Here is a 21,397-nt window from a genome sequence, read left to right as displayed (position 1 = left end):
CCATCTCCCCAGAAGAAGGTGGCATATATAGGTTTAAATCCGCCCTTCTTCCTGTGAGATTCTGGTCTGCACTTCCCTGCCCCTAGTCCTTCCCTTAAACATCACTGGGCTACATTGTGTCACATATGACATCTTTTAGGCTGTGATGGGTTTCTACTACTCGTCGCTTATAGAGCTCGCAAGCAGCAGAACAGCTCATCTTGGACACCACTGTCACTGTGCATCCAAGGAATTGATGAATTGATATTTCGTCTGGACCCATGCCCGTCTCTAACAAATAGCCTTCTCATTATTCAGGAAACCTAGAGAACTCACTTCTCAAAAATATCTTTCAGAGGACACTGCCCTGTTGATCCTGAAATTTTCAAGTGTATTGCAGATAAAATTAATGTTCTTTTCCTCCCAGGAAAAATGAAACAATGGTGGAGAGCTGGTTTGGTATGAATAGTTGAAATACTGGCTTCTGCCCAAGTAGACTGATAACAAATTACAACTCACACCCATTCATCTCATCTGTAGTTGAATGGAGGGTTTTCCATTCCCAGCTGTCTAGATAGAAAAGCTGTCCCTATTGTCTGACTGCCTTGATGAAATTCTTGTCAGCTGGCAAAGAACAGTTACCAAGCAATTAGGCAAATTGTTGCTTCTTGTCCCATTATGGATAGTTTACAGAAACTTGTGCCGTTTGTAGCAGGAGACAGCTTTCAGGTTACCATAAAATTGACAGTGCTCAAGAAATAATGGCCAGGAGAATAGCAAAAGAGGAGCCTACTGGTCAGCCTGATTTCAGTTCAGAAAGACAGTGTGAGCTGTCTTCAAAACTGCAAAGACCATGATTTCCTTTTCTTTAACGCTCCTTCTCTAAATTGGCTTCGAGAGCACGTAGAACATGAACCTTTCAAATGACGAAAATTCAGCTGTAGCCCTAGATTTGAAAAACAAGACCTTTGAGAATAAAATGCATGCTCTGTAAAAGCGGAGTGTCTAGCATTTGTCATTTTCAGTTTTCATTAAATGCTCATTTTCAGGCTAAAGTTAGTCCTGAGATGAAGAAACATAATTACATACAAATGAGTTCTTAGACAAATGTTAGGTTCATGATTAATTAATTACTCTAATATTAACACCTGTTCCCTCAGCTCTGCAAAAAAGGAGGAGAACCGGGAAGGTAAAGGAGGCCACAGGCAGAAACTCAGCCAGGATGGAATTGAACAGATGGTTGAAGGAAGAGGCATGGAAGGATGGGGCCGAGAGGAGGGGGACAGTGAGGCTGAAGAAGCCTGGGCAGTGGCAGTCGTTGCTGTTCAGTCACTGAGTCGTGTCCGACTCTTTGCAACCCCATGGACTGCAGCACACCAGGCTTCCCCATCCTTCACCACCTCCCAGAGTTTGCTCAAACTCACGTCCACTGAGTCGGTGATGCCATCCAGCCATCTCGTCCTCTGCCACCCTCTTCTCCTTTTACCTTCTCTTTGCCAGCATCAGGGTCTTTGCCAGTGGGTAGGGAGTAGCAAATAGTTTAGGAGGGAGGAAGCAGTGGCCATGTGGCCTAGGACAGGGACCCCTGGCTGGGTCTGTGGGTGGCAAAGAGTTGTTGGGAGAGATGCAAATGGAATGGAATAAAGCAGAACCAGGAGAGGTGGGGGAGAGGGCTGTGCTCTGGAATGCCTGTGGGAGGTGAGGCAGTGATGGATTGCCTCTTTTCTCTCAGAGACAAATGGGAACGAATGAGATAGGAATGGGAATGACAGTTCAGAGAAACTGCTTAAGGAAAGAGAGACTGAAAAGGTTTAATGTAGGTGGCTCGAGTCTTCATATTCTCTGACCCAGGGCCCATCTGCAGTCAGGACTCAATAAATGTCTGTGGCATAATTCAATGAGTGAGTGAGCAAAGAGAGCCCTGAGTTGGATGGAGGAAATTTTGTCCTCTAAACCTCCGTCTTCTATCACTACAGCTGGTTGTTGTTAAGTCTCTCGGGATAAGGACAGGGTAATTGTAGACCCTTCATGAATGTTTTCTCCGTGATTGGATTAAATGGGGAGAAACACAGAATTCTGAACCGGTGTTATACCACGGAGCTGAGACACTAATCTCAAGCGTGTCTCCTTTTGAAAAGCCATCATTTGTTTTTGATTTTGTAGAAGTCGCTAATGGAGATATATGTGGTTCTTCATTTGCCTTTAGAGGTTTGAGGTTTCTGCACACAGGTTTCTTAGAACACTCTGTTCAGTATGAATTGGAGTGACATTTCTCATGTGAACCCATACTTGACAACATTTAATATGAATAAGCCAGACTGGTTCGAAGAGAAAAAGACATTCTAATCTTTTAAAAACCTGTTACATTTAAGAAAACTTGCAAGGGCTCTGTCTCAAAGCTTTAATTTTTTCTCTTCTTTTTTACGCTGGTGACACTTGATGTCCTGAATTTTGAGGTATTTGTTGCTTTAACGAAGATTTATTGAGCATCTGCCACGTATACCTACTGGGCCAGGGTTGGAAAGGCAGGCTGACCCTCTCCAGATTCCTGGGTCCTCGAGGCCCAGAGAGATGAGTCGTGGTCCAGGGTCACAGCGAGTCCGCAGCAGACCCACGGACTGAATCCAGTGCTCCGAGCCCAGGCTTCAGACTGCCTGTCCTTCACTCCTTCCGTCCTCTGCCCTTTCCCTGCCAACCGCCTGTTTAGGAAGGTGGATAGAACCTGGGGACCTAAATAATAGAGCCAAGAAGTCTGTTGGGTCCTAAAAGATGGGGATATGCTTGGCATGAGCACATGGGCTCTCTCATGCCCTTGTGGCCTGGGCAGCAGACGGACCCGCCCGCACCCTGCGTGGAGGGGAGCCGGGTGATTCTGGCACACCCGTGGGCCTGGCGTCACCTCTGTCCTCTCGTTGGTGTGCTGAGTGTTTGCCAAGTCCAGCACCGCTCTTGCTCGTTTACTCACAGGCAGAGGTGTCTACCTGGCCCTTTACCGTCTTGTAACAGCATCTCAGAAAGTGAGTAGGCCTGCTTGGGCCTCTTCCCCGGGGATTGTGGACAGTGAGCCAGCCTCCCCCGTTATACTCCCCGGTGGTTCTGCGTTTAGGCCACATCCTTGCCTTTGGAGCCAGGGTTGTCGGAATTGGTCATATGGATACAGACCACGTTGTCCGGGGGCTTTGCGGGTGGCCGTGTGGATGCCCCTTTGTGACCCCAGGATATTTGTGTGCCTGCATGCTCGGCTGTGTCTGACTTGTGACCTCATGGACTGTGGCCCACCAGGCTTCTGTGTCCGTGGGATTTTCCAGGCAAGGATACTGGAGCAAGTTGCCATTTCCTTCTCCAAGGGATCTTCCTGACCCAGGATCAAACCTGCATTTCCTGCACTGCAGGAAGATTCTTTACCACTGAGCCTCCTGGGAACTGAGCATTGTTATTCCTAACAGAATACTCGCCGGTATTCCTTTATCTAGGAGTGCTCTGGCCTGTTGCTTCTGCCTGATTTACCGAGACCTCCTTGGAGCACACATTTGAGTCAGTCCGGGCACAGCCCGGATGTACTTACCAAGGTGCTGTCTTGCTGCCTGGTCCCCTTTGAGCCCAGGGTCCTGGGTTCCAGTTGTTTCCGCCACCCAGTGCTGGGCTGCTGCGGGCAGGCCACTCCCTCCCCTCAAGGTGGGGTTTCCTCCTGTAAAGCAGTTCTCACGGCCCCTGCTTCGCAGCTCCAGCCACTGAGAGACGTGGGAGGGGAGAGGAAGGGAGCAGAGGGCAGGAGGAGCAGTTTGGGAGCACAGAGTCGTGTACTATTGTGTCCTGTTACTTGCTAATTAAGACTCCGAGGCAGAGCTGAGTGAGCGCTCCATCTCCATGCTGTCTGTCCCTGTCTGGCCTGAAGCCCCTTCAGGAGCCTCTAAGTGAGAAGTTAGCCATCCTCCTCCCTCCTTTTCCGTGAAGCCGCAGGGGAGGGCCAGCCCACTCTGGGCTTTCTGCAGCTCCCCTTCCAGAGCCGTGCCTCCTCTGGGAGGACAGCTGAGCTGTCAGACAGTCGGGTGTTTTTGAACCGCTGATCGCAGAGCACAGGTAGTTACATACCCAGGTTTCTGTGGCTGTTGGATGGAGGTGGGCTTCACGTGATTATTTCTTGGTGTTTCTTCTGTTTGTTTTGTGAAGGCAGAGTGGACATTGACCGAAAGAATGAAGAGGATCTGTGTTGGGGCGGGGCTGCAGAACACAGGGCAGATTTGAATCCAGGCAGTACCCTGGGGAGACCCTTTTAACACAGGACACTGCAGCTGGGGAGGGGCTCGTTAGAAATCTCGTATGGACTAAATTGTGCCCTTAGCTTCTGTCGAAGACTGGTTCGTTAAATTCAGTTCATGAAGACACAAGGGCAGGACAGGCCCAAACACTTAGGCAGTGTTGGCAGGGGGATGTATTTGGGAAGAACCTCTTTGCAATAGTTCTCAGCCCTGGCAGCACATGAAGTTTCTGTGGGTGCGGTGAGACCCAGGCACCAGCAACCTTCAAAGGTCCTCTTCAAGGTGCAACCAAGTTTGAGAGCCAGCTCTAAGATTAGAGGGCTCCGCGTGGGGGTGGTTGTACACGTCCTCTTCCGGCAGATTTTGCTCGTGAGCACCGCTCCCCCACTCCCCTTCTTCCAACTCAGCAGGTGCACTGAGCTGTGGACGGGAACCTTGAACCGCCACCAGCGAGGAGCATCTGATGCAGGATGTATATTTCCTCCCAAGCGGCACAGTATGAATCCTGAGACTGGTTTCTGTAGCCTTTAAGCTGTGCTCGGCTTTCACAGCCCCTCCCCTTCAGAACTCAAAAAACGTGGGAAGGAATAAAAGGCAAGGCCATTACCACCCATTTCCTTTTGATCCGTTGCAGTAAAGAGCAAGTGACAGAAATGCACAGAAGAGGAATGTGAGTACCCACATCCCCTCTGTTTACAAGATTGGTTGTTTCAGAGGCAGAAGGCTCTGGTGAGAGTGAGGAGCGGGGAGGTGATGCCTGGCGGCTGCTCACCCTTCTTGCCGTGTTTATTTTCCCGTGTTCGGGGCCGTCCAGTGACCGACTTGATGAACATGCTGCCTCTGGTTCGGTCTGTTTCATTTTCTTAAATCCTGAGAGCTGACCTAAACACTCCGAGGTTTGCAATGCAAATTACATGCACGGTGGCCTCGAGTGACGTTAGTAGTTCTGTGATCTGGGACCCGTCACTGTCAAAAGTGCAGTGGGATCAAGAGGCACAGACCCAACTGAGTCCTGCCTGAGCTGCAGGGGGGTCGGCGGCAACCTCTCTGCCTCCCCCTGAGGTGGGCGTTGCCGCCGGAGGCGGCTGGGAGCAATCTTGTGTGGATTTACCTGTCTGGGTCCTGTGGTTCGGTCTCTCCCTCACGAACACAATCTCTTTTCAGTCCGAAAGCCAGTGTTTGGTAAGGGATGGTGAGTGCAGATTCTTCTGACCCAAGCCCACTGCTCTCCCTCCCGCCCCGTCCAGCAGCCCCACGAGGGCATCAGCCGCCTCTGAGAGGGATGTGGTGACCGAGCCGGCCTCACTCCTTCACGACACACTCTGGGTCAAGCAAGGGGAGCAGCACCATCGATCCCTCACTTGTGCCCGGCGTGTGCTTCACACATATCATCACATTTGTCCTGAGGCCCCTCCAACGGGCCTCGTCGCCCCTCTCCCCTGGACACGGACACTTGACTGTGGCCACATGCGGATGACGGTGCAAGGACTGGAACCCAGTCACACGGCTGCCGAGTGGATTGTCTTTCCCTTGGCTCACCCTCTCTCTCCCTCTTTTTCCTGGAGCAAGGAAGGTCAGCCTGAGGTCCACAGGAGCCGGTCACCCTCACAGACCAAGCACTGTTTTCCTCTCCGAAACAGTCGGGTGGGCCTCTGGGACTCGGGCTTCTCCGGCCGTTGTCGAATCACTGTGCAGGGCGGTCCCGGCAAGGCCGGCGGGGTTATTGATCTGTGCAGTCACTGAGGTGTGGGGGGCCGGCCTCAAGGGAGGACATTTTGATCCTCGTTCATGTTGAGTGAGTGTCACCTTCTCCACTGGGCCTCGGATTTGGCTGTGAATGTGCAAAATATTTCTAATGCTAAAAGCCAGGTATCGCTGAATGTAAAAACTGCAGTGTGGCGGAATGAGACTTGTTGAGATTCTAGATGCATAAATTGGGTCTCTTGGCAGCTGGATTGCACTTTGCAGAGCCCAGGGGGTTATAAAAGTTGACATCTTTATATAGATATATGTGGAGTGTGGCTGAATTGCAGTTGCTTTTAGAGCTATAACTTTGAATTGCCTGAATTTTTGTTTTAAAAACAAGGATGGTTTTGCATGGGGGTGGGCTTATTTGGAAAGCAGAGCAAGAAAGGCACGGGAGAGAAAAGGGCCTTGGGACACAGGGAACAGCCCTCGTGTGAGGGCCCGGTGGTCTCGCGGAGAGCCGAGCTGGCGCCATCCACAGCTTGGGAACCCCCGCCCCCAGACAGAGGCTCCCCTTCAGAGGACAGGCAGGGCTGGGCCCAGGCATCTGGGTGCTGTCGGCTGGGTTCCAGCGGGTGACCTTTAAACCTGTCCGCTCAACATCTGTTTCACAGGTGGGGATAAACTGGTGTTGCATCAGGAACAACCGGGTGCCTCTCTAAACGGGAAATGTATTACATGAATTTTTTACCCATTTTCCCAAGTCAGACAGCTACTCGGAGGCATATTGAGTGATTTAAATTTTAGATGGTAAAGTCAGTCACTCCTTCCCCGTGAGTAGCATCACACACACCTAACAGTTTCAAACCCGTGTCCGCCGGCTCCCCACGCTTGCCAGGCCTCCCCTCTGCCCGGTCTCAGCATTGGCAGACGGGCTGGTGGCCACAGCGAGCAGCAGCCCCACCTGCACTGCACTGCGTGCTCAGCGGAGATGGGGCCACCCCAGCGGGAGAGGGAAACCTAAGCTAGCTTAGGCCCGTTTCTACTTTTGCCAGGGACATCTGATTGCTTTTATGGACCACCCTCCAGAGAACTGCTTGCTCGTTCCTCTTAATCCATCTGTGGTTACAGACTCCAGCTAAGAAGATCGAAACCCTTCGAGCAGGGTTTCTCACCTTGGCGTTATTGACGTTTGGGGCCGGATAACTTTCTGTTCAAGGGGCTGTCTTGTGCTTTGTAGGGTTTCGGCAGCATCCCTGGCCTCCGCCCAGCAGATGCCGTTAACACGCCCCCAGCCACAGCCCTGCCACAGTTGCCACATGCTGCCTGTCTCCAGTCGTTATCTGGGGAGCAAGTGTCCCCATCGAGACCCGCTGCTCCAGGAAGAGGCAGGGCGCCCTTTCACATCTCTGTGGATGCGGACCCCCCAGAAGACCTTCGTCTGCAGGGCTGGGTTTTAAATGAGTAGTTCCCAAAACATGGGAAAAGAGTCTCATTTTCTAGCCAGTTGACTACAGGTAAAGCTTTTAAGCAGTTTAATTTCAGAAAGATACCTTTGATGATTTTTACTGAGATGAGGCATTAGAAGACTAGAAGTAGCTGTTTGGATTTTTTTGGCTTTTTTTCCCTTCAAGTCAACAAAGCAGAGGGAGGGAGGTTCCAGAAAGGTTCTGTGGGTGTTTCAGGAAATGCATTTCCAAGCAGGGTGCTCCCAGCCAGCACACTTAGTATGGTTCCTGTGAGACTGGACGTCTGCCCGGGCAGTTCTTCGTGGAATGGCGGTGCTGAGGGTCATGCTGGGCCCTGTGTGCAGCAGGTGGGAACAAATGGGTGGGGGCGACGCTCCTGTCCCCAGGACGTCCCCAGCCTCCTCTAGGCAGGAAGCGCCAGCATCTCAGGAGGGGAGACAGCGCCAGTGAGGCAGCTGCGTGTTGCAGCAGTTCTGCTGGGATTAGAATGGCCGTCCCGGAGCCGTGGTTTTCAGGCTGTACTATTAGCAGCGGGTGTGGTTTTTTTTTTTTTTTTTCTTCAAATGACATGTGTAGAAATGCAATATATATGAAACAGGCTGAAGGAGGAATGGAACCTTGAAGGCAGAGTGGAAGGAGGGGTCCGTACCTCCTACCCACCGTCTCACCTTGGAGCTGACACTTCCCAAGACACCGCAGTCTGTGTCACCCATCTAACTGAAAGTAGCCTAATATTTGGTTGGATAATGATCTTCCCCCCGCCCCCCTGCACCGACTGGATCTATCATCTTTTTTTTCTATTTTAGATAAAAGCAGTTTTCCAAACCACATACCTAAGGGAAGATTATCATGCTGTTCCATGGCGATGTAATTTTTACTCTCTGTCTATGAAAGCAGATCCAGGGGCTGAGGAAATATATATGTATATACGTGCCTACATACATATTCATTAGGAGTATTTTGATATTTTGTTTTGAAAAATTTAAATAAACAGAAAAACAGAGAAAAGAGCTCAGTCACTAGATGTAACAGTTGTCATTATTTTGTCATATTTGCTTCCCCTGTTTCTTTAGACCTCTAATGGATAACAGTTTTAAAAAGCATATCCACCCTAACAAGGTCTGGGAATATTTCCACCGCCTTCCCCTTCCCCCGACCCTGTTTGCTATTCCAGTTCATCTTGTGGACCTGTGTAACTTGAGTTCAGTTTATGAAACTCCCATAAGGGATACAAATTTGATTTGACATTCCTATATCTATTTAGTTTTGTTCAACATCAATTTGGGGGTGCCTTGCTGTTTCGAGACCTGAGCATACATGATGAGCAAAATGAAACGGACCAAACATAGCCCCTGCCCCAGGTTTTGTTAGAAATGGAAGTTCTTAAGTTGCTTATCAGGAAAGTGAGTTCTGCCCTAAGCTTGCAGGGCCGGGGGGCGAGGCGGGGGGGCGGCAGGCTGGTGAGGAAAATATGATGGGATGAGGATGAATCTGGAGGTTTGGGGGCACGAACAGACCCACAGTGTGCTGGTCTGATTCTGTGTCAGTGAAGTGCTTTGTGTCCCATGCTCTTCAGACTCGATGCCCGTGCGCCCCAGGAGCTGGTGTGGCCTGTGTGTGCGTGTGGCTCCGGCGTTGGCAGGGGCGAGCTACAGTGTGGGCAGAGTTGTTAGACTGGCTGGTTATTCATTCCCTGCCTTGCAGCGGCGAGTGGAACCTGTGATCAGAGTTATTTGTTCTCTGATAGTTATTCCTCTGCTATTGTTACAAAACAACAAAAAAAGGACCCAGGACTCTTCCATGGGAAACATCACCCATGGGGGACAGGAGGAGTTCACCTGCCACCCTGCTCAGCTGCTGCCGCCCTTACCCTCCTTTCCTGGGCTTTAGAATCTCTCCTTATTCACTCATCTGGAGAAAGACTGGATCGATTGCTCTTCTGATAGAAGTATGCCTTCTGTCCGTCGTCCATGACAGATGAACCATCTGGAATGTCCCCTGCCCTACATCCGTTGCTCTGTTAGCTCTCCTTGGCAGTGAAAGAAGAGCCCTAGAAAGGAAACAGTGAGGACGCAGAGGTTTTTATGCTTGGTTGATTTCCTCAATTGCAAACCTTATTGGTTAATTAATTAATTAAACCTCATCAGCTGGTTAATTAACAACCTGATTTTACAGATTCTATAGCACATGTGTTCTCAGGACAGAAAATACATTTTGGGAACGTTCAACTTAAGCTTGGAAATACAAGCCAGGTGGTTTTTCACTAAGTTTATGAACACTATTTGATAACGTTTCTAATGGGCCTTCCTAAGTAGACTCCAGCGTGATTCACATAATGGGATAAATGGAATATAATGAGTCTAAAAGAGCTATCAAGCCCCAGTTGTATCTAGAAACACAGGTTTGTTTTCCAGTGAGGATCGTACCGAAGCTAGCAAATATTCCTCTTGAATTTTGTGATTGCTTCCAAAATGAACTACATTTATGAATTAGCTCTATGGCCCCCAAATATGTTTATGCTGACAAAAAAGGGAGTACTCAAGTCTGTACAGTGTAATTCAGCTGTTACTTGCAAGCATGGGGCTGTGCAGAAGACTTACATCGAGTTTCTCATCATTAAACAGGCCCTGGGAAAGGTTGCCCAGGAGGTCGGCATTTCAATAACATCTCTCTTCCCAGAATAAATTGCTTCTTCTCTTATTTCACAAATTGATAAAAATATTATAGATTGATAGATATTTTTGCAGAGTGATTGCTTTTCAAAATTGAATTGCAAAGCAGATCCATATGTTGGGAGAGGGAATGTTTACAGTGGCCCATACATAATTTTACCCCTCTTTGGCAGGAAATAACGACGTGTTTACCGGATTACTACAAATGGACTCAGTATCTCTTTATTAAACTCTACGAAGCTGGGCTGGCCTATCAAAAGGAGGTGAGTTAAAGTTTGTTGTTGTTATTATTTAGTTACTAAGTTGTGTCCAATCCATTTGTGACCCCGTGGACTGTAGCCCACCAGGCCCCTCTGTCCATGGGATTTCCCAGGCAAGAATACTGGAGTGAGTTGCCATTTCCTCCTCCAGGGGATCTTCCCCACCCAGGGTTTGAACCCGCGTCTCCTCCATCTCCTGCATTGGCAGGTGGATTCTTTACGACGAGTCGCCTGGAAACCCCATGGTAAGATCAGCCTTAGATGGTGGGAAATGAGAGAAATAGTATCCTCGCGTGGCCTAGAGCTGCAGTGTCCAATATGACGATGGCTGTTAGCTGCATGTGGTTGCTGAAATTTAAAGTAATTAAGATTAAAACAGTATTAAAAATTCAGGTCCTCAGTCGTACGAGTCACATTCAGATGCTGGTAGCTAGTGCTGGACAGTCTAGATAGAAAACATTCCCATCATAACAGAATACGCTTTTAATCATTATGGTTTTTATGGGGTTTTTTTGTTCAGTCTTCTCTCCTTTTCTTTTTTAAAAAAGTATTTAATTTTTAATCGATGGATAATTGCTTTACAGTATTATGTTGGTTTCTATCAAACATCAACATGAATCAGCCATGGGTTTGCCCCTCCCACTTGAACATCCCTCCCACCTCCCTCCCCATCCCACTGCTCTAGATTGTTACGGAGCCCCGGTTTGAGCTCCCTGAGTCATACAGCACATTCCCGCTGGCTATCTGTCTTACATATGGTAGCGCATGTTTCCACGTCACTGTCTTCATACACCCTACCCCCTCCTTCCTCCCGGCTCAGCCTTGTTCGTAAGTCTGTTCTCTATGTCTGTCTCCGTTGCTGCTCTGCAAATAGGCCCAAAAGTACCATCTTTCTAGATTCCATATATAATGCATTGGTATACGATATTTGTTTTTCTCTTTCTGACTTACTTCACTCTGTATGACAGATTCTAGCTTCATCCACCTCATTGGGACTGACTCTGATGTGTTCCTTTTTATGGCTGAAAATATTCCATTGTATACATGTAGCACAGCTGCTTTTTCATCTGTCGATGGACATCTAAGTTGCTTCCATGTCCATGTCTGTTGTAAACAGAGCTGCAGTGAACATCGAGGTGCATGTGCCTTTTGCAGTTTTGGTTTCCTCAGGCTATGTCCCTAGGAGTGGGATTGCTGGGTCATATGGTGGTTTTATTCCTAGTTTTTTAAGGAATCTCCATACTGTTCTCCATAGTGGCTGTATCAATTTCATTATGTTTTCAATTAAAAAATTTTAGAATCAGTATAGCAACTCGTGTAGAAGGCTTAGTTTAGAATATCAGGATAACATGAATTTTCTTAAACCTTGACAACATAAAAAGTAATCTAGCTAACAAAAGTCAGGAGGTGGAATTGGGGAAAGAGAAGTAGAAGCAAGTGAGAGATGATCCCTATGTATTTCATAACAAGGAGCCATAGAAGGAGAATTAGACATTTATGTCTATTTTTTTTTTAAGTTGAAATGTAGCCATTAAAGCTAAAGATAAAGGTAGCAGAAACTAGAAGAGGAGTCTTGTGTGAGGAAGGCTGTATGCCCGTGCTCAGTATCTCATATTACATGGCAGAGGGTCAGCAGAATTGTCTGAAGATAGTAATCAAACTTAAAGTAGTACAGTTTTATTACATAAAGTTATAATGGTAAATACCAGAAGAACTAATAAACAAAGCCTGCTAAAAGAGTATTTTTATAATCACTTCAGATAATTATGAATGTCCTCCTTTAATACTATACCAAAACTCAACAAGTGATGGTTTCTTAAAGGTCAGTTGCAATGTTGAATCTAAATATCAGTGAACTTTTTGCACCCTCGTTACATTAAAATGTTTTGGTCTATCTTACCCTTCGAATGAATGTTTTACCCTTGTGTTATTATTATTATGAATATAGTTTTGACCTGCCAACCCCTTGTAGTGGTCTCCAGGACTCCAGAGGTTTATGAACCACACTGAGAAGCTCTGTACAAAGTATACAATCCCAAACCCACTCTCAGCTTTAAACTGAGGATATTTTTAAAATATTGGTTGTTTAAAATACAATGTTGTTAATTTTTTTTTTTTTTTTTTTAAGTATTCAGTCCCCATTAACATTTGGGATACATTGAAAGTGAGAACTTTGTGGAGTCAAGTCATACTCATCTGTAACCACTGTAAACGCTCTTGAGTCAGTTTAATTTGTTAACACAGCATAGCTGTTCCTGTGCCCAGAAGCTGGTAGGTGAGGAGAGGGAGAGACAGAAGTACCTGTCCAGGGTGCTGACTGCAGCAGGCCTTGTTGTGTAGGACGTATCATTGTGTTGTTACAGAATAATTTTCAAAAGTTAGAAACATGACTCCCATACAAATATAAAATGAACATGTGTCAAAGATTGTATTCAGCTCGTTCATTAGCAAGAGAACCAGCTGTATGTTAAGACTGGTTCAAATGATATTTCAAGGAAGGACGATTTGTAGAGTCAAAGGCATGTGAAATGTGTTTGCTGATAGATCAAAACTGCTTAGTGTCCTCCCGGGCATAAACTTAGTTTTGGGGACAGTCTTTCCGTGAATCAGAAATCATTTGCTTTGTCATTGCCTGAGAGCCATTTGTGTCACTCTCAGACAGAAAGCTTTGGTGTTGCTCTGTGTTTTCTGTAGGTTAACCTCTTCTTTGGCACCCTTGCAGAGTTGTATTGGGTTGGCCAAAGCATTCATTCATGTTTTTCCATACCATCTTATGGAGAAACCCAAGTGAATTTTTTGGCCAACCCAATAAAATAACTTAATAATGAAGAGGGAGTCAAACAAAGGTAAACATCCCTAAAAAATCAGATAATCCCTGGGGGCTGTGGCTCTGCTAGCCAACTCCAGCTTGCCTTGAAGAAGCAACCCCTTTTGCTAAATTTGGAATAATTTTTCTTAACAGCATTATTCAACATTCAGAAGCAAAAGGGTCAGAAGGGAATTGGTGGGAAAATATCAGCTTCCCACTTTCATCACCAGGTTCTGTGCTAACCGAGCAGCCTGGCAGACTCCTTCCCAGAAGAACCTCCCTGCTCAGGTGGATCAGAATTGTACGCCAGTCAGGTTTCCACACCGGAATCACCCATGGGTCCGAGCAGAGGGATTAAGAGATCACAAGCCACGTTGTGTATCCCAAGTAATAGCAGGAAGGACAGACAAAAATCAAAGTTACTAGAACACAAAAAAGCTACAGCAAAGCAGAGGACATCCTGCAGGTAAAACTGTTCTTTAGAGTATAAGCAGTGGTACACGGCATCAGTTGGATTAGCCAGTGTTAACTATCCTCAGTTGCTTTGTTACTCTTTCTGTGGATGCGATATGAAAGAGGTAACACGTTAATATAGCAGTGTAAACAGTTCTTGCACGAAGCCCTTGGCTGTGTTGATAGCCCTTTATGAGACACTTGATTTTTTGTATCTGTGTGTTGTATAGTTAAGCTGACTCTGAATATATTGAATATTTACTGTAATATTCCTTCATAGGACACTTGCTTCGCTCTTTGTTAGTGCTGCTTCAGTTCTAAGTACATCAAACCCAAGTAGGAAGCTTAACCTCTTCAATATTGGGTTGGAGCCAAAGCCAGTCATAAGCACTGTCTTAGGAGCTGAGTAACTTTTCTAAACATGGAAGGGGTTCCAGGGGGTCCCCCACTGCATGAGCACAACTGTGCTCCCGGGTCCAGATATCTCTTTTCCCCAGTGATTTCCAGATCAGTGTCACACACACACCTCTCTGATATCCATACCCCTGGGAATTTGGTCCAGTCTTCCCTCTGACTCCTTCTGTCATGGAAACAGCCTATATTCCTTTCCTGATGCTGCTGCTGTAACAAATTACCACAAACTGGGTTGCTTAGAACAACACAGATTCATTGTTTTACAGTTTCTGAGGTCAGAAGTCCATGAAATAGGTCTCACTGGGATACAAATCAAGATGTTGGCAGAGCTGCCTTCTTTCTGAAGGCACGAGAGGAAAATCTCTTTCCTTGCCTTGTCCAGCTTCTGGAGGCTACTCCCAGCCTTGATTTTGGACCCTTCTCCATCCTCAAAACCAGAGCATCTTGAAATCTCTCTGACTGTGCTTCCATTGTCATATCTCCTCAGACTCAGACTCTGACTCTTCTGCCTTCCTCTTTCTCTTATAAGAGCTTTTTTTCATTACTTTGGGCCCATCTGGTTAATCCAGGTTAATCTCCCCATCTCCAAATCCTTCATTAATCAGATGTCTTCCAAGATCCTTTTGCCATGTAGGTGGCACCGGTTGCAAGTGACGTAGGACGTGGACATCTCTGGGGTGTGATTGTTCTGCCTACCACAAGCCTCTTCTCCCCGCTTCAGAGGGTTGTTACGAGGATTAAACTGGTGAATGCTTGTGGAGAGGCTGGATGGTGCCTGGCACAGAGTACATCCTTAATAAGTGCCCATCTGTGCATGCCTGTAGTCACCTAGGGTCATTATTATATTTAAATTGGAAAAGCAAAAAGTTAAAAAATCCTGAAGCTTCCTGGCTAATTCTGAGGCAGCCTGCACAAGGAAAGGTATTACAGAAAAACAGTGTAGATTGTCTCATGGGTATTCATTTAGAAAGACAGTGTTTTTACTGCTGGTTATTGATTTAAATTTTTTTTGATGCGTTCTTTTAAGTCACTTAAATGACATGATCTAAGGAAAAAAATCATAAATAGAATGTAACATGCACACTGGGTACATTGTTTGAGGACCAGAGTTGTCTCTAATCCAAAGTATTTTTTTCCAGGTAGATTTCCTTTTATTGGATAGCCGTCTTCAAATTGGCTTTAAAACATAAAACATACTGATATATCTATTTTTATAACCCTTTCTATTTCTGGGGTTTATTTCAAAATATAAGCTTTGAAGTTAGCATAAGAAAGTTAATTTGATTTAAAAAAAACTGCATATAGCATACTTTGTAAAGCATATTTGGCAAAAAAAATAATTCACATATTAATACTTTTCCTCTAATGGCATTGTCATAGCCTTTTAAAAAAAATAATAAATAAAGATAGCCTTAATCCTTAAATTCAGTTCTGCTGTAAGTATAAATGGACATTTAGGGAGAGTATTTTAGCAGAGCATTACAAAGCAGAGCTGGAGTCTAACTCTTGTTCTTAACAAGCACTGTCCATCAAAATGTTTATTTCCATCGAAGAAGCGAATCTGTTCTTGCTGTCACGGACCAAAAATATTTTCAGCCAAAAATATGAATAGAGACTTCTTCTTGGGAGAACATTAAATATCACCTCTCTGGTTAAAAAAAAAGAAATTCCGTGGATGTAGCTAGTAGAGAGAATAATGATGCCGTGTTCTACTTGGACGTTCTAGGGAACTGTGGAGCGCCACTTAATCTGTGAATTTGTCTTTGACCCTTGATTTCAGCGGCAGCTGCTGCTAGTGTTAATTCACCAGCCTAAGCTACTTAAAGAGACGCGGGGCACAAACAGGCAGCCTCTCCCAGTCTGCCCCCTGGTGTCTTTGGAAGGTAGTGCAAGCAGCAAGCGGTGGCCTTGGGAACTTTCCACCCCCCCACCCCCCACCCCATTCTGGACCGAGTCCAAATTCAGGCCCATTCTGGATGGAATAGAGCAAAATCGATTTTGAGAATTAGATCCTTTAATGAGATCTATGTGGTGTTCCTTAATTAAGTGAGCTTTTGTCAAGAAAAAAGCTAATAGTCCTTGAGAAAATCAATACCCTAAAGCATATCTTACCAGCCTTTGGAACCTGAAGCTGCATGGCAGGATACTCAGAAAAGGTCTCCAGTCATACGGAAGGAGAGCTTGAGGAGAAGGAGCATGCTAATGGAGGATCTACTCTGTTAAGACTGGCAGCTGGTGAAGAGGGTGAGGGCCAGGAAGCAGGCGGAGAGAGGATCCAGAGGAAGGACAGGATGAGATGAGAAAGGACGAGCTTTGACACAGGAGGCCTGCTGGGGCGGTAGGCACCAGGGTGTCCGTGTCGCAGAAAAGAGGGCTGATAAACTCAGGCTGATTCAATGCTATATATCACCATATTTAAAACAGACAGCTAGTGGGAAGTTGCCGTATGACCCAGGGAGCTCAGCCAGTGCTCTGTGACAACCTGGAGGGGTAGGCCAGGAGTGGGGTGGGAAGGAGGTTCAAGAGAGAGGGGATATATGTATCCTTATGGCCGATTCACGTTGTTGTATGGCAGAAACCAGCACAACATTGAAAAGCAGTTATCCTCCAATTAAAACTAAGTTTTAAAAGCATCAGAATGAAATTGCCTTGAGAATCCCCAGTGGACCCCATGGTCTTCCACGACTTCAAGAGCTCAACAGCCAAGAAGGGGAGGGGAAGGGGACAAAAATGATGCAGCACCCACAATCTGGAATCTGTACAAACCACAGTCTGTACAAACTGGAATCTGTGAACACGGTCGCTTCTTGCGTAGAATCGTGTTGTGACGTGCATTTCTAAAATGCTTTCTGAAAGCTTCCCACAAATCCCGCAGACCAAAAAAATGTTAACCTTGGCATTTAAGCCTTGATCAACTTGGGGAGGTTCTCTTCTTCAGGATGACGGCTCATTCTGTGATGTTGCTGGATAACTTGTGTTAGAGAAGCAGTGGGCAAGTCAGCTAGAGTTCAGTGTTTTTGCAGGTGTTTTACTGATTTCAGTATTGATTTAAAGTTGATTGGAAAATATAGAGATAGGCTGTATTTTGCTTATAAGACTAGTTGACTGTAAGGAGCATGGCGTTGGCCTCGGAGGTGATAGAGACCATAATTAACCAGGGGAGTGACCACAGTCAGTGAAGTTGTCCATTAACTGTATTCTGTGGAGCATGACTGTGCTTGCTTAAAAATCAGGGCATCCATCAAAGTAAGTGTTCAAGATGTGAAAACCCAGGAATGCCAGATGAAAGAAGACAGACCATGGCTTGAAGGGAAGCTGTAGGTTAGAGACTGTTACGTAAGAGAGGAGACCCAGAGAAAGATTTGGAAGTCAGCTCCAGGCCTTCAAGAGGCCATGGATGCTGTGCACCCTGGACCCTACAGGCCCTGAATTTTGACCACCTGTGGCTTTACCACCTGCAGAAAGGCCAACTCTGAACTCTGTAACTCTGTGCTTGAGATGGATCACGGTCCTGAGAAGAAACAAGACTGAGTACTTACAAGAATGCATCTTTTTTTATATTAGTATTATTTGGCTGCAGCAGATCTTAGTTGAGGTATGTGGGATCTGGTTTCCTGACCAGAGACTGAACCCAGGCCCCCACTGCATTGGGAGCACAGACTCTTAGCCACTGGACCACCAGGGATGTCCCTTTGATTTGAATGCATCTTTGATTAGAAACTTTATTTCCTTTTGTATTTTTCTTCTCCCCATCAAGACTTTCAGTGGGGGAAGATTGCTTTTGTGTTTTGCTTCTGTTTGTCTTTCATTTGATAGCAGGGTTTTATTATAATGTGTAAACCTCTTAGGAGCACACATCCCTCAGTGCATTTTGTAACTTGGAGTCTGAGGGCTGCCAGGCTGTGTGGGAAATGTTGATGAGAAAATCAAGTCCTGTCCTGTTCTTGCAATCCGCAGGGCTGAGTGTTTGCTTCCTCATGTCTCCTGCGGTTTGCAGTGGGGACAGGAGGCAGAGGTGAAGGCATATAGGGCTTTTGCTCTCTGTTTCATATTTTGTACTGTTTTACTTGTGCACTGGTTTGGGGTTTGGGGGGCGCAGGGGGCTCTTGAAGGAGCTGTCCTGGTTACTGAACAGTACTTGGCCCTCTCTTTATATCTTTTAAGTGGTATCCTTCCCCTCACCCCTAATACGGGCAGGCAATAATAATAGATAAGTAAGCCACCCTTGGCTTATTCACCTCAAGTTTTTAGGTCTTCAATCATTTGTCCTATATTGTGTCTCTCTCTGTCTATGGATTCAAGGATCTGGGGGACTGTAGAAAGAGGGGAGAAAAATCACTCTATGCATGTCTTTTCCACCCCTCCTCTACGCGTTACATGTTTAAAATTTGCAGTGGGTATATTACTTTTTAATTGTAAAATCACAACCCATAGAAGTTAGCCTCTCCTCCACTCCTCCTTTTTATGTAACTTTTAGATATGTCTTTGGATCAGTCAGGGTCCCAGCAGAAGAAAAGAGGGCCTGCCTGACAGCAGTCACTGAAGAAAACGTGATGAAAAGGCGGATTCTGTGCAGAGTTCGGGGAAGCCCACACCCCACCACAAGGGGTGGTCCGGCACCTGTGACACTAGGAACAGAAGGAAGCCTTTGCCCACCTCGGGTGGCAGGGGCGACATAGGGGAGCCATTCCTGGAACTGGGAGAGTGGTAGCGGGAGCAGTAGGCGAGGCCGGCCCGTGAGCCACACGGGAAGGAGCTGGTTGAACCAGCTGGTTGAACCCAGTCAGAGGGCAAGGGTCCAGGTTAATGTGGGCACAGGGGACAACTTCCATCAAAGAATGTGGTGGAAAGAGGATTGGAGGGCCAAATCGACAATATCCAGCACAACGTCTTATTAGAATCGTTTATTAATATTTTAAAACACAACATATGTGTTCCACTGCCCAAACACGTCTCTGTACTCGTTGCCCTCTTTGTACTAAGTAGTGCCTAATGTCATAAAGGAGTGAGTGCAGGGTGGTCCCTGGTGGTCCCAGTGCTGGGGGCCTGGGTTGTATCCCTGGTCAGGGACCTGGATCCCACGTGCCACGACCTAAGATTCTGCACGCCACAACGCCCCACGTGTGGCAACTGAGAGCTGGCACGGCCAGATAAAGAAATGAGTGAAAACAAACGCTTTCTTAAAGGAGTGAATGTAAATGGCAGGGGTGTTTTAAATGAAACTAAAACCAAATTAGAACTCTGTGGAGAGAAACTTCATCCTGGTTAAGACTATAGGTTCTATCAGCCAAAGAAATCTATGGAGAAAGATCTCAGAATATTGCTACCTTTTGGGGGGCCGATGTTGATCGGAAGAAGGCAGAACAGAATTTTCTGGGGTGCTGGGAATGCTGTGTCTTGATGAGTGATGGTGGAAATAGATCGAGCTGTACACTTAAGATTTATTAAAAAAAAAAAAAAAAGATTTATTCACATTACTCTGTGTGTTGTACTCTAATTTAAACAGAAGTTTTTTTTTTTTTTAATCACAAAAATGTTTACAATTCCTAGAGACCTGAGTTCCTACCCTGCTGTCTCTGTTACTTACTGACTGTGTGACCTCAGGCAAGTTATTTAATCTCTTTGTTCTTTAATTTCCTCCTGTGCAACTTAAGGATAGTAATATTCTTACCTCAAAAGGTTGTCGTGAGGATTAGAAGAGCCGACCTTAGGGGAGCATTTGGTACAGCATCTGGCACATGGTAATCACTCAGGAAGTTTTGGCTATTTCTATTAAGAGAAACCTATTGTTTTCCCTAAAATAACCCAATTCCGCTAAGTGCTGGGTATCATTGTTTTCTTCTTTTCTTCTATTTACTAAAATTTCCAATCTGCAGGTCCATCCTTTTATAACAAGCAGATTCTGAACTTGAGTTAGTCGCATGCATACAGCCTCCCTTCCCAGGCCTGTCCTGATAAGGTGAAGGCTCTGGGGCGGTTCACGTTCTTTCTTTTCAGCTTGCCAGTAGCTTCCTTGCCAAACGATGCTCCAAGGAGCTGCCCTTAAGCCTCAGAGCAGAAATACTGCCTTTGTAGCCCCTCTCACATGTGAGGGACCTCCATATGATCCTATTCAATATACTCACCAGATTGCATCATTTTGTTTCATGAATTATAACAGGCCTTGGTTAACTGGGACCCAGTGGACCAAACAGTGCTTGCCAATGAGCAGGTGGATGAACACGGCTGTTCATGGCGTTCTGGAGCAAAGGTGGAACAGAAGTACCTCAGACAATGGTTTATTAAGACAACTGCTTATGCAAAGGTGAGTGTCAGCCTGGAGGCGCCCCAGTAAGGCTTATGTGTGATCAGGTCTTCTGAATATTTGCCTCCCTCTTGGAGGTGAACTCTAGTTAGAGCTATTAGAGCCAAGGGTGTGCGGACAGGAAGCACGTGGGCCTCAGGGTCACTCACACAGAGCATGATGGATTTGGGTCCTTCGGTTGTAAATCAAGAATAGCACCTGAGGTCATCGTAGGCCATTGTTTGCTGACCTTTCAACAAATCACTGTACTGCCCTAAAGGCCAAAAAACATTCATCTTTATCTGCAGCTATATCAGCAATAAAACTAGAAAGGAAAAAAGTATTTTCATCTATGCAGTTCTAATAAGACCTCCAGAAAGATAGAATGACATTTCTGAGGGTCCAGAGAAGACCGCCTAAAGGAGTGAGGAGATGGCAGTCTTCATGCGGGAAGGCCAGGGTGAAAGTGAACCAAGGCAGGAAGCAAAGCTCTGGACTCTAACACTTGTTGTGTCTCCGATTAATAGTGTAAACCAGTGTGAGTCCCTGAAGTTCAGTTTCCTTATCAACAGAAGGAGAGGGTGCGACCAAGTGCTCAAGTTGCCTCTGGCTCTTTATGTTTTCAGAAATTCAAGGCAAAACCAACCATTGAAAGGTGGGGCTTGCTTACTAAATCACCAATAGCCTGGGTGAAATAGCTTATTCTGGGCATGCCAGAACCACTCTGTGCAAGATATTCTTTGAGCCTACCATGTTTCAGGATATGGAATTGAGCGATCACTTCCTGAAATTCCAGAGAAAAGTGATTAGAACAAATCAGGGGCATGTCCTGTGGCAATTTGATAACCTTTGTATCAGCAGAAGACTGGAGGTCAGCCGGCTCTGAACAGGTAAAGGCACCATGCAGAGTTGTTCTTACTCTGTGGCAGCCACCATACGTGGCATAGTTGTACCTTCCCATCGTAGCCCACGGGTTGCTACATCACGATAGGGTGCTGGACTGAAGTGCACTTTGGGTCGGATCCAATTCTGTACTTTTTATATTGCAAAATAAGCACAAGTTATAAATAACCTCTGATCACTACAAAAGTTTGCTGAATTAGAACTGCAGTA

The 21,397-nt window shown here is 46.1% G+C and overlaps 1 protein-coding gene across 2 annotated transcripts in view; it reads left to right on the top strand.

The window, feature by feature from the left end:
* LARS2 (leucyl-tRNA synthetase 2, mitochondrial) overlaps positions 1 to 21,397 on the top strand; it is a 147,133-nt gene that overhangs the window by 46,744 nt on the left and 78,992 nt on the right. For both annotated transcript variants that reach the window (XM_070358886.1, XM_070358885.1), the window contains exons 6-7: positions 10,239 to 10,328; positions 20,162 to 20,305. In XM_070358886.1, the coding sequence (XP_070214987.1) occupies positions 10,239 to 10,328; positions 20,162 to 20,305 (234 nt within the window). The remainder of the gene's footprint in view (positions 1 to 10,238; positions 10,329 to 20,161; positions 20,306 to 21,397) is intronic.

This window comes from Bos mutus, chromosome 22 (assembly GCF_027580195.1).
Source record: "Bos mutus isolate GX-2022 chromosome 22, NWIPB_WYAK_1.1, whole genome shotgun sequence".
Taxonomy (NCBI): Eukaryota; Metazoa; Chordata; class Mammalia; order Artiodactyla; family Bovidae; genus Bos; species Bos mutus.
The sequence above is the reverse complement of the archived record's forward strand: the minus strand, read 5'-3'. Positions and strand labels throughout refer to the sequence as shown.